The sequence below is a fragment of the Neovison vison genome, chromosome 11, assembly GCF_020171115.1.
Source record: "Neovison vison isolate M4711 chromosome 11, ASM_NN_V1, whole genome shotgun sequence".
Classification (NCBI taxonomy): Eukaryota; Metazoa; Chordata; class Mammalia; order Carnivora; family Mustelidae; genus Neogale; species Neogale vison.
The window spans coordinates 147,234,517-147,247,563 of record NC_058101.1 but is presented as its reverse complement, the minus strand read 5'-3'; the positions used below and the strand labels follow the sequence as shown (position 1 = coordinate 147,247,563).

At 40.8% G+C, this 13,047-nt stretch overlaps 1 protein-coding gene across 6 annotated transcripts in view; it reads right to left on the bottom strand.

Moving 5' to 3' along the window:
• ZNF827 (zinc finger protein 827) overlaps nucleotides 1–13,047 on the bottom strand; it is a 168,451-nt gene that overhangs the window by 92,794 nt on the left and 62,610 nt on the right. For all 6 annotated transcript variants that reach the window (XM_044224926.1, XM_044224930.1, XM_044224927.1 and 3 more), the window contains exon 5: nucleotides 11,676–11,909. In XM_044224926.1, coding sequence (XP_044080861.1) covers nucleotides 11,676–11,909 — 234 coding nt within the window. The remainder of the gene's footprint in view (nucleotides 1–11,675; nucleotides 11,910–13,047) is intronic.

Here is a 13,047-nt window from a genome sequence, read left to right as displayed (position 1 = left end):
TCTGCAGATTTAAGGCAATTCCTATCAAAACACCAATAATACTCTTCATATAACTAGAACAAATAATACTAAGATTTGTACAGAACCATAAAAGACTCTGAACAGTCAAAACAATACTGAGAAAGAAGAACAAAGCTGGAGATATCCCAATCCCAGATTTCAAGATATACTACAAAGCTGTAGTAATCAGAACAGTGTGGTATGGGAACAAAAACTCACATAGATCAAGAGAACAGGATCGAGATCCCGCAAAGAAACCCATGCTTATATGGTCAATTAAAGCAAAGGAGCAAGAATGCACAGTGGGGAAAAGACAGTCTCTTCAACAAATGGTGTTGGGAAAACTGGACAGCTACATGCAAAAGATTGAAACAGAATAATTTTTTTTTACACCACAGGCAAAAATAAACTCAAAATGGATTAAAAACCTAATATGATATCCGAAACAAAAGCTCCTGGAAGAAAACATAAGCAGTAATTTCTTTAACATTGGCCATAGAAACATTTTTCTAGATATGTCTGCTGAAGCAAAGGAAACAAAAGCAAAAGTAAACTACTGGGACTACATTAAAATAAAAAGATTTGCACAGGGAAAAGAAACATCAACAAAACAAAAAGGCAACCTACTGAATGAGAGAAAATATTTGCAAACAATATATCTAATGAGGGGTTACCATCCACAATATATAAAGAACTTAAACAACCCAATACCAAAAAAAATTAATAGTCCAATTAAAAATGGGCAGAAGACATGAATGTTTTTCCAAAGAAGACATACAGACGGCCAATGGACACATGAAAAGATGCTCAACATCACTACTCAGGGGAATGCAAATCAAAACCACAATAAGATAATACGTTGTGTCAAAACGGCTAAAATCAACAACACAAGAAACAACAGATGTTGGTGATGATTTAAAGAAATAGGAACCCTCTTCCCACTGGTGGGAATGCAAACTGGTACAGCCACTGTGGAAAACAGTATGGAGGTTCCTCAAAAAATTAAAAATAGAATTGCCATGCCTACTAGGTGTCTACCCAAAGGAAATGAAAACACTAATTCAAAAATATATATGCACCCCTATGTTATTTACAATAGCTCAGATATCGAAGCAACCCACGTGTCCATCTGTAGATGAACGAATAAATAAGATGCGATGTGTATCTTATTTAGACACACACACAGATATGCACACACACACGTACACAGGACAGAATATGACTCAGCCATAAAAAAAAAAGAATGAAATCTTGCCATTTGTAACAACATTGATGGACCTAGAGCATATAATGCTAAGTGAAATAAGTCAGTCAGAGAAAGACAAATACCGTATGGTTTAAAAAGTCACATGTGGCATTTAAGAAACAAATGAAGGAAGGAAGGAAGGAACGAACAAACAAAAAACCTGGACTCTTAAATTCAGAGAACAAACTGATGCTTGCCAGAGGGAAGGTGAGCGGGGGTGCGGGTGAAATAGAGAAAGGAGATTAAGAGTACACTTATCTTGAGCACTGAGGAATATATAGCATTAAATTGTATACCTAAAACTAATAACACTAAATTTTTTTTAAGGTTCTATCCATTTATTTGACAGAGGGAGAGAGCACAAGCAGACAGAGAGGCTGGCAGAGAGAGAGAGGGAAGCAGGCTCCCCGTGGAGCAGAGAGCAGGATGCGGGGCCCGATTCCAGGACCCTGAGATCATGACCGGAGCCGAAGGCAGAGGCTCAACCCACTGAGCCACCCAGGTGCGCCAGCACTAAAATTTTTAGAATTTAGAAAAAAACATTAAAAAAAAAAAAAAGAAAAACAGAAGCCATAAAGGAGAAATAGTTTGCTTCATAGAAGTTTCCCATTCCTGGGCCTTTCTGGACACTCCCCTACCCAAGATAAACAGGGCCTGTTGTTCTCAGACTGTGAATATCTTCTGGTGCTCAGTGCCATAAGGGGCCCAGACACTACCACTCCCTAGAGCCCCTGTTCAGTGGGCGATGTGGCCACGAGCAGCGGACAGGCTGCCTGCAAGTGGAGAAAGGATTCCCTTCTCCAGAGGTAGATCTGTGATACCAGCTTGGACCCAGATGAACATGGAATCCCTGGGCTTTCCTCATACATGTGAATGGTCCCATTCCTTGACACGAATACGTGAAAGGTGAAAAGTCAACATGGCAAGGAAGAGAAAAGCTACTGTGGAATGAGAATGTTTTAGATCTCTCGTTGAGGAACTAATGGTCATGCCCTTTTCCCAAGATTGTAACTGTGGTAACATATGGCCAAGAAGGCTGGGGTAAAAACCATAAAAAGCTAGAGCAGTAAGAGGAGATAGGGCACTCGGCTTCTACCTGGCAGGGACCTTTGTCTTCTGTGTGAAAAGGGGGACAGACTGCTGGACCGGTTACTCGAATTTTTGCATCCATACTGCACCTGGATCCCTCAGACGATAAAGCTTCTTTGTAGAGCTGTCACCATCGAATAGTATTTATTAGTGGTCTCTCTGTGCCACAGCTTGTATTGTGGATAACTTCTGTAGTCATTTATCCCAGGAAACCAAAACCAGCACAGGAATCAGGACTCCACACTACCCCAACTGCAAGCACCTTTTCTAGGTGTCTTTTTATTTATTTATTTTTTTCTTTTTGCTCAGTATTACCAAGGAAGACCTGGAGCTTCTCCCCATCATCCCATCTTGCCTGCAACACCCCCCCCCCACAGCCCCACCCTTAACCCTCACAGCTGTGATCAAACCCCTCCCTCCCCCAGTTCAGCCAAACAGAAAAGGACTCTATAACGAAGGTAGAGCCAATGACATTCCTTTCAGAGTTCTTGCCTGGTTTCTGGAAACACAGGCCAATACAAATTTTCGCGGCTATATTAATATATGCAGCTATGCAACAGGGAGATGATCATAAAACTAGAGCCCTTTTGAATCCGGTCCTTCTGAGTTGCAGGCCTCAGTGTGGGAGGCAGAGGAAGCCAGGTCAAGAAAGCCAAAGGATGACCAGAGGGGAGAGGGCTCTTCAGCGGGGGGAAAGGAGGTGCAGAGGGGCTGGCCCTTGGGGGTGGGCCGGAAGAGCTCCCACATGAGGTGGGAGGGCAGCCACAGCCATTCAGGTTGTGCCTCCAAGATCTGTAAGCTGCGTGTTAAGTTATGAAATGAGTAGAAGGCTGCTTGCTAGTCAAAGAGTGAGGGTAACACCAGTTATGGTGGGAGAATCTGCTCGAAGCAAATCTCCTCTTCTTGCTGGGAAAAGAATGGTCCTTCCGAATGCACACACCTTGGTGCTACTCCGTCCTGTCTGTACAGTCAGGAAAACAATACCGCTGCATCTCCATTAAGTTGAATAACATCTAGACCTTCAAGAAAAGGATTCTTTGTGGTATATAAACATGTCACATTTTTATCTTATTAAAGTGACCTAGTCCCTGTTGGTATAAGACATAGTTTTCACACTCAATATACCCTCAGTTCCCACTGAGTTTTCAAGCACCGAAATTAGAGTCTAATTCCTTATTTAAGATTGAACTCCCCCAGGCATGGGTTTCCTGTGTATGTGTGTGTACATGCATAAACACATACATATGCATATACATACATATCCTGAGAGTTGCTTAGGATATATAAGGCATGAGGAAAGTGATCTGGTCATTAGTTGCAAGCCCATTAATAGTCACATTCATTAGAAGTCATTTTAAAAGTTGGCATTCGGGGCACCTGGGTAGCTCAGTCAGTTAAGCGTCCCATTCTTGATTTTGGCTCAGGTCATGATCTCAGGGTCATGAGATCAAGCCCCACAGGAGGCTCTGTGCTCAGCACAGAGTCTGCTTGGGATACTCTCTCTCTCTCTCCCTCTCTCCACCTCTCCCCCTGCTCTTGCTCTCTCTAAAATAAATAAATAAATCTTGAAAAAAAAAAAGTTGACACACAAATATTCTTTGCCATCAGCTGAACTACAGAATGCTATTGCAAAATACAGAAATCAGACAGGTCAATTCTACTAGGAGGCCTGCAGTCAATAAATTAGCTTTCATAGGCTTTACATCTGCAAATTAAATGCTGCCCTCATATAAATAAAGAGAGGCTTTCATTTTAATATTAAGCAAGTCTGCATTTTTACTTAATTTCTGGAATTATGATAAATGTAGTGGTGCTCACAAGCAACCAAAGAAAAGAGATAAACTGGACTAAATCAAGATTAAAACCTTTTGTGCTACAAATAATGCCATTAAGAAAATGAAAAGACACCAGAGTAGGCAAAAATATTTGCAAATCATACATCCGCTAAGGGGCATATATTCAGAATACTTAAGGAACTTTTACGACTCAAGAATAAAAGGACAAATAACTCAAAAAGCAGAAAAAGGACTTGAATAGACATTTCTCCCAAGAAGATACACAAATAGCCAACAAGCACATAAAAATATGCTCAGCATCTTAAGTCATCAGGGAAACACAAATTGAAACCACAGTGAGGTACTAGTTCATACCTGGTAGGATGGCTATCATAAAAAAGACAGACAATAGTAAGTTTTGGCAAGGATGTGGAAAAATTAGAACTCTCATACATTGCTGGTGGGGATGTAAAATGGTACAGCTGCTTTGGCAAATGACTTGGCAGTTCCTCAAAATGTTAAACATAGAGTTACCACTTGATTCAGCAGTTGCACTCCTAGGTATATACCCAAGAGAAACTCAACATATGTCCACAAAAAAACTTGTACATGAGCGTTCACAGCAGCCATAAGTTGGGCAACAACCAAATGTTCCTCAGCAGATGACTCGATAAACAAAATGTGGTATATATCCATTTTATACCATGAATAAAATTAACATTACATTACTGGTATATTTATTCCAATAATTCCCAGTGGAATATTATTCAGCCACAAAAAGGAATAAAGTATTGATACATAGATTATTTTTAAATTTTTAAAAAGACTTTATGTATTTGACAGAGACAGAGCAAACAAGCAGAAAGAAAGGGAGAGGGAGAGGGAGGAAGCACTCTCCCCACTGAGCAGAGAGCCTGATGTGGGACTCGATCCCAGGATCCCAGGACCCCAAGGCAGATGCTTAACCTACTGAGCCACCCAGGTGTCCCCAGAGGTGAACTTTAAAAACATTATGTTAACTGACAGAAGCCAGTTAAGAGAGACCATATCCTGTATGCCTCCATTCATATGAAATGTACAGAACAGGCAAATCTATATATAGAGAGAGAGAGCAGATTAGTGGTTGCCTAGGGTGGGGGTGACTTGGGGATGGGTAAGGAGTAACTGTTAATGGGTAGAGAGTTTTTCTTGGGGCGATGAACATGTTCCATAACTAGATGCGATGATGGCTGCAGAACTCTGTGAATAAACTGAAAACCACTGAACTGTACACTTTAAATCAGTAAATCTTATGGTATGTGAATTAACTCTCAATGAAGATGTTTTTAAAAATGAAATGGTGCTTAAAAATCAGTCTAGAAGTCCCCTCAAAAACATAACAATGTGAAATAGATAAATTCTTAGAATTTATATTCTGGATTCAACCAGCTTCTCCAGGTGCTCAAAAGAGTGGAAGTGAAAAAAAGAACTTCTCGTTTCAGGCTGAGTAACAACACCGGTTGACATTTTTGTGTTCTCAGATTCTCAGCACCATGCCTTTGACAATGTGATAAATAGACAGTACTAATGAAATAAAAAAACAAAACGCTTCTCAACTGATACTTCACAATTATTCTTGAAATCTTTTTCTTAACTTTGCTACCACGTCCGTTTGTTTGCTCTAGGACTGAGTGAGGAAGTAGAACCACCAGGAGCGAAGTGAGATTGGCCCTCCTGTGTGGTTCCACCGCTTAGAGGATGGGTAGGTTTGAAGGAGACCAGTGTGAGCTGACATTAATAGAAAACTGAAACACCTACTTTCCATCCTTGTAGACTATTACTGAAGCCATCCTGCTTATCAAGTTTGATCAGACGACAATTTTCCAAAGGAGAAATCCCAAACAGAAGAGTGAATAGTTATCATCCTGAGAAATGGTTTGGCTAAAATCTCTTATTTATCTCCAAGAATTCTTTAGAATAGGACAGTCTCTCACATGGTCTTTGATTTGCTGGGGCGAGGGAAAGGAGGAGCTTTTTCCTCTTAAAAACAAAACAAAACAAAAACCAACATGGTCCAAGAATAATCATGAAACTTAACACCAGAGAACACTGAAAAAAGCAGTATTAACCTAAGGCTCAAAAGCAACACTATCTTGATTTACTAGGTACACGTGCCCTTCCAAAAAAAGGTTTCCAGATACTGTTATTTCGTAATACGTTAAAAAGAATCTCTACTGAAGAGGTGGTCTTTTAAAAAAGTAAAATGAGGGGCGCCTGGGTGGCTCAGTGGGTTAAGGCCTCTACCTTCGGCTCAGGTCCTGATCTCAGGGTTCTGGGATCCAGCCCCATAGCTGCTCAGCGGGGACCCTGCTTCCCCCTCTCTCTCTGCCTGCCTCTCTGCCTACTTGGGATCTCTATCAAATAAATAAATAAATTCTTTAAAAAAATAAAAAGTAAAATGCATGTTTGATAGAGCCCTGTCCTCTGTCAGCTTTAACCTAAGGCATTCTTCTCAGATGGACAAAACTTATTTCTTTAATTAACCATTTCCTCAGCACAAAACTTAGCTGTCAGGATCACATGGAAGGCTTGCAAAAAAACACAGACAGCTGGGCCTCCAACCTCCGAGTTTCAGTGAGGTCCAGAGTAGAGCTGAAGAATTTGCATTTCGAACACTTCTCTGTCCTCCCCCACCCATGCGGATTCTGCCAGTCTGGGGAACCACACTTTGAGAAGCCCTGCCTCACCACCTACAGAGCGGAGAGGCTGACTAGGCCAAGTCCTGGCTGGGCGGCTCGTCCCCAAGAGTCTACCGGAAAAGAAAGGTAGAAGTCATCCAAAGGCCAAAACACATTTACATTCAATATTTAAATAACAGCAATTACCATACTCTGCTCCTCAAACTTTTGTGGTTCATACATATTGTTTATCTTCCTGGTTTCATGCCACCTCCATTCTTGCCCACCCAAGATGCATTTTGGGGGGTTCTTCTTCTTCCTGGCCATCCTATATGACTGCAGCTGTGTCTCCCCCCACATGCTCTTATCATCCCTAGTGAAAGTACAAGTTTCCACTGGTGGATCCCATCTACAGCTGAGGCAATCAGCTGGAGTTTGGAATTGGGACTAAGAAATTTCTGTCTGGCTTCTCTTTTGAACGAGAGGCAAACTCAGAAGCTGCAAGAAATTTTCATTTCCCACCATGTGGGCTGGGCAACAGAAAAGGTCCATTTGTATGCACAGAGAAGCAGGGATGAGGTAGGGAGAGCGAGTATCTTGGTTTCCATATGGTCTTCCAGACCCCGGCTTCAGTGAAGGACTCATGCCCTTCTGCATCCCTGCTCTGGGGTTCCATAAGTTAACCCCAAACCTGGCATCTTCGATTAAATTCCCCTCGCTTGCCTAAAATGGCTGAAGAGGATTTATTATGTACAACCAAAAGGGCCATAATTAAAATGGTTACTAAAATCAATTTTGGGGTCTCTTTCCTCTCTCTTTCAGTTCACCGCAGAGATTAACCTCACCTTAGACTTCATTCCACCCAAGTTTATCTGGTTCTAAATATTTCATAGCTATGAGGCGCCTGACTGGCTCAGTTGGTGGAACATGTAATTTGATTTTGGGGTCGTGAGTTCAAGCCCCATGTTGGGTGTAGACATTACTTTAAAAGAAAAATTATTTTATATATATACATATATATTATAATGCATAATGTATATATATTTATATTATATTTATATATATATTTAATATATGTGTGTGTATATATATATATATTTGTGTGTGTGTGTATATATATATATTTCACAACATCTCTATGTATTTCAAAACCAGGCCTACTTGGATTTTTCTACATGAGACAATTATAATTTATATTTCTCTCTAAGACTAGACTGGGATAAATGAATATAAATCAGAAATGAACAGAAATCAACTTGGTTTCCTTTTTTGTGCACAGAAGTAAGAAAACCTATAGGGATGTCTCGAATTGAGATGTAATATGAAGTTTTATTTACCATGTTAGAGAAACTTCAGCGCTTAATTTTTCATTAATGCTTCTGAAATAACTTCAGCTTTTATTTTTGTGGAATTCCCATGTTTAAAATGGCATTTTTAACCCACTACTTCTAGATCCCACCACCTACATGGTACATTTTATGCATTCATTCCCATGCAAACATGTGGCTTCCCAAAAGGAGAAGGGGCATTTCTTCATGTCAGTGTGTCTGGCTACTCCTCTTCCCACACAACAGAGACTGAACAGATCACGTTTTGTGTCACCTTCAGCACTGTGTCACGTCTATGATAACACATCTGTTCCAGAAGTTTGTGAGGTCGCTCGATGTTGCAAAACCAGGGTTGCATAGTGACAGGATTCTCTTCGTCTGTCTAACGTTACAGATCCCCTGTTCTGAACTTCAGGATTTTGGCCTCCTTGAATCAAGGTTTCTGGGAATTATCTTTGGCAACTCTGCACTTTAGCAGAAAAGTCTGATTGTTTTGGCTGCCTTGTGTCACATAACAACAGGTAGTCACAGACATCCAGCGGTTTCCTCAGAGTGGGTTGCTTTCTTTATGGTAATCAATTTACTTGGCCCAGCTGTCAGGCACTTCACTTCCCAATTAACAACTGGAAGTAGAACTTGAGCCGCAGGAAGGAAGAAAACTCAGATTTCCCAAACACACAGTTAATGAAAAACTTAGCCTAGCTTCTACCTCATCTGTGTTTTTCCCATAAAATGTAAATGTCGATTTGGAAAACAATATAAATACAGACATTTCTCCACCCAGGAAGGTCTCACATGATGTTTGACTGGGCCCTGTGCCCAACATCCATCATTAAGGACTTAACATAAATTAATTTAAAACTGGAAATGAAGCAGCCAAAATTGTTGACCAGTTTCCTCTTATTAATTCAGTGAAAAGACCAAGGGCCGACACTACAGATCACAGCTTCTAATCTCAAGGAAAGAAAAAACAAAGAAGAAAAATCCTTTTATTCCACATCTTAGCTATTCCTTTGGTCAAAACTGGAAGAAGAAACAAAGTGTGTGATAATGCATGGGGCATACTTTTCTCACTGACCCAACTCTTCCTGGCCAAAAGGATTTTCCTCAATGTGGCAGACGACCATACATGGAAATTAGCAAGGCAGGAGCATTAGAGACTCCTGTTTATGAGAACACCCGTGGCCAGACTTTGGGGTATCAGCTGAGATGAATCTAAGGCATCCCTGACTAACCTGTATGGCGGCTTTGGGAGATGAATTATCCCTCTTGTCTGCTGAGGGACAGGAGCTATCACGGGAAGGGGGACTTGAAGACACCGACAAGTTCTTTACGTGGATGCCTTTCAGGACATGAATACTGAAATTGTTAAACTACAGCTGGAGGAAAGAAAATATAGGAAGTTTTCCCCTTACATCCTCCTTCCAAGAGCACTGAGCCATCTATGATAAGAAACTCTAATATCCTGTAAACCCAATAAAGGGTGAGTCCCCTTTACCTTGGGGCTTAGGAATGAAAAGATACCTGTTTTTAAGTCACATGTCTATTTCTAGGACTGACCTGGAAACTTTACAGTTTACCTGACCATAGTCTGCTAGGGTGCAGAAGTATGGAGTTCAAAGTGCAAAACGTTTATTGAATGGATTTCATTGCCCTGGTCTTCTGACTAGACCATATGCATTTAGAGGACAGGGGCTGGGACACTATTTCTTTGACCTGAGTCTCTTGCACAAAGAATGCTGGAGGATTTTTTCCTGGGGTTTAAAAAAAAAAAAGTTACATTAGTCTTTCAAGCAAAATAGGAAGCAGGGCAGACACCCTTTGGAGATATGACTATGTCATCCAATCAACTGTCACTGAACTCCACAGCACATAAACTCAGCAAAAGTTGACATAAACATAAACATTTAGAAGGGCCATTGCTGTCCACAAATATCATTAAACGTGCATGGCTCTATGGCTGTATGGCCATATTCTATTTGAGGGATCTCATTATTATCTAGGAAATGATTTCATACTTCAGTGTCCAAAATCACATCAGCTAAAAAGATTAGGATAAAATGTTTTCCTTAAAGAAAATTTTCCCTGAAATCTCATTTTGGCATATTATCTTCTGGGGCCACCCCACCTCTCTCTGCTCACAGTACTGGTTACCCAGCAAACTCTGAAACAGAAATAGCATACACTGGGATCCTACCGACCGGAGCCACTGTTGGAAGAGGGTCATTGCAATGTGAAAGCCTATCCTACGGGAGAAGAATCAGAGAGCTGTGTGACCCCCTGGACTTGATCAGAAAAACAACAGACATATTATTCTATGTCACTGAGACCTTAAGTACAAGAAAATATGCTGGCCTGAACATCGTATTTTTAAAATTTCAGCTTTCAGCAATCAGCACAATCTTGCTAGGCCTCCCATCTGCTAAAAAGAAGCTGTACTATCACTGCAAAGTTTAGAGAAACAGGGCTATAATAAGGATGTCATAACTGTACTCTGCTTGATCTATCACAAATCATGTTCCCCTGAAGTTCCAGTGTGTTCTAAATTAACATCAAAGGAAAGAATTCTTAACCCCACCAACTGGCAAATACCGGAATTTCAGCTGTTCTGATATAATGGCTCTAAGTAAACCACTATTAATTTCTTACTTTCCAACCTACTGGTCAACCAGAAACACCATCAGAATGGCACCGAGGAAATTACAGGGAAGATCTCTAATGCATCTCTTGCTTTCATCCTCCAAGTACAGGGAGTTACAAACTAAAAACCGTTTTTGATTCGTATTAGCATTCTGAATATAGTTTCTAAAAAATTGCTTTTAGTGAACTGAGGCTGGGATATGACTTGGTAAGAATATTAGTATTGATACAACTTTTCTTTCCATGCTCTGAAAGTCACACCTTTGAATTTAAAAGACACTAAATTTTTACATGCTCTAAGGGGGGCAGATGGGAGACTGGAAAAGAACCCCAAATAGATTCATTTCAAATTATAACCCATTCTCCTATCTCTGACAGGTAGATTACATTTAGATACTATTAAAAATGTGTTCATTCATCCTAAGAACTTAGATTATTATAATAGTCCACTATGAAATTTTCTCTTCATAAAATCTCTTACTGCTGCTACTCTATTGCTAATTACTACAAGCACCATCTCAACTGCTTATTAAGAAACATATTTTTAATGGTTCTTAAAGAATACAGCATAAATACACACAAAAAGAAAGGCCCTCTATTAGGAAAGAATAGATATTTTGATCAATTAACAAAAGTGCTTTGCATGTCATTAGAACGCACTCAAGATTATGACCGGCATCATCTTAGAAAGCAGCAGTGTTTTCCAACAATTCCCAGGAAAAGAAGGCTGTATTTCACGAGACCAGGTACACAGACAACATCTGCAAACAAATTCGTACACGCCACGCAAGAATGCGAGCCAAGCACCCAGTCATTCCTGAATTCGCCTCAATAATGTGATATTGCTACCATTAGGCTAATTATAACCCATGCAGGAAGCAGCCCAGTTGGCTACAAATGAAATAAGCAGAATGTGAATATTTTAGAATAAATCAAGTACCTGATAGTTTCATGAGAAGTTCAGATGCTGCTTTGACGGACATATCCTGCCTTAGCACATTCCCCTTCCCTTCCTGGGGCTTAAGGGTGTCCTCAGAGATGCTCGGGGCCGGCACTTCCGATTCTGGGCTGAACACGTAGCTGGACCGAGGCAAAGTGGCACTTAAGGCCTCCTCTTCCTTGGGCTCCTCTTTCACTTTAAAATTAAGATTCATGGGCTCCTTCTGATTTGCAGCTGTCAAAAGAAGAAAGGCATTGTATATATATACATAAACAAAAGGCCACTCCCCCTCTTAGCTGCCCCCGGACTTTATGAAACATGGAATGCACAATCACACTGTGCTGACAGCAGGAGGGACCACAGCCCGACCAAAACAGGCTGGGACCTGGGCAGGAAAAAATACAATACGCTCTATGAGCAGTGGACTCCGAAGAACATGCGCTTCCGAATCTTCGGAAGAGATCATATTTTAAGAAGAGTTGCTTCTACAAAGTGGACATTTTTCTCTCTGGTTTCCCTAAATGTCTTCTTCCCTGTATAAATGCTGCCACCTCACTGACCTGTGAGGCTTCCCCCCACTTAATCTTATTCTAAAATAATGCTTTCAGGCAATTACGCTGCCATAAAATCCTCAATATAAACATGAGTCAGAGGCAATACCCAAAGCAAAAACCTGGGGTGGGTGGTAAGATGAGGAAGAATTTGCCAAAGAGAAGCTCAGACTAGAGATATCCCACATTGCCTTATTATGAATGGACGCTTCTGACCCACCAACACTGGGGCACGCACTTGGAACTGTTTTTCCAGTCACGGTGAATAAACCCATATCTGTAGCTCAAGTCATCTCTGAGACCATGACGGGCATTTTTTTTTTTTTTTTAAAGATTTTATTTTTAAGTCATCTCCATGCCCAACTTCGGGCTTGAACTCACAACCCTGAGATCAAGCGTAGCACGCATCACTGACTGAGCCAGCCAGGTGCCCCTCACGAGGGGGCATTTAAAGAAAAGAAAAAAAAAAAGAAAACCATTTATTTTGATGTAATTTTAGATTTACAGGGATGTTCCAAAGATGGCTCAAGGAGTTCCCATGTATTCTTCCCTCAGCATTCCCCGATGTTCACATCTTACATAAGCATGGTATGTTTGTCAGAATTAAGAAACTCACAATGCTATGAGCTAAACTCCAGATTTTATTCAGATTTCACCAGTTTTTCCACTAATGTCCTTTTTTCCATTTTTAGCGTGGTTGGTTGGCGTGGAGTATGTGGTCAGGGCAGAGCTAACTGGCCTATTATGGGATGGCTTCTGTGGCTTGGCTACACGATAGCAGGCCTTCACCCACTGAGCTACACACTCCCTGAGAAAGACCA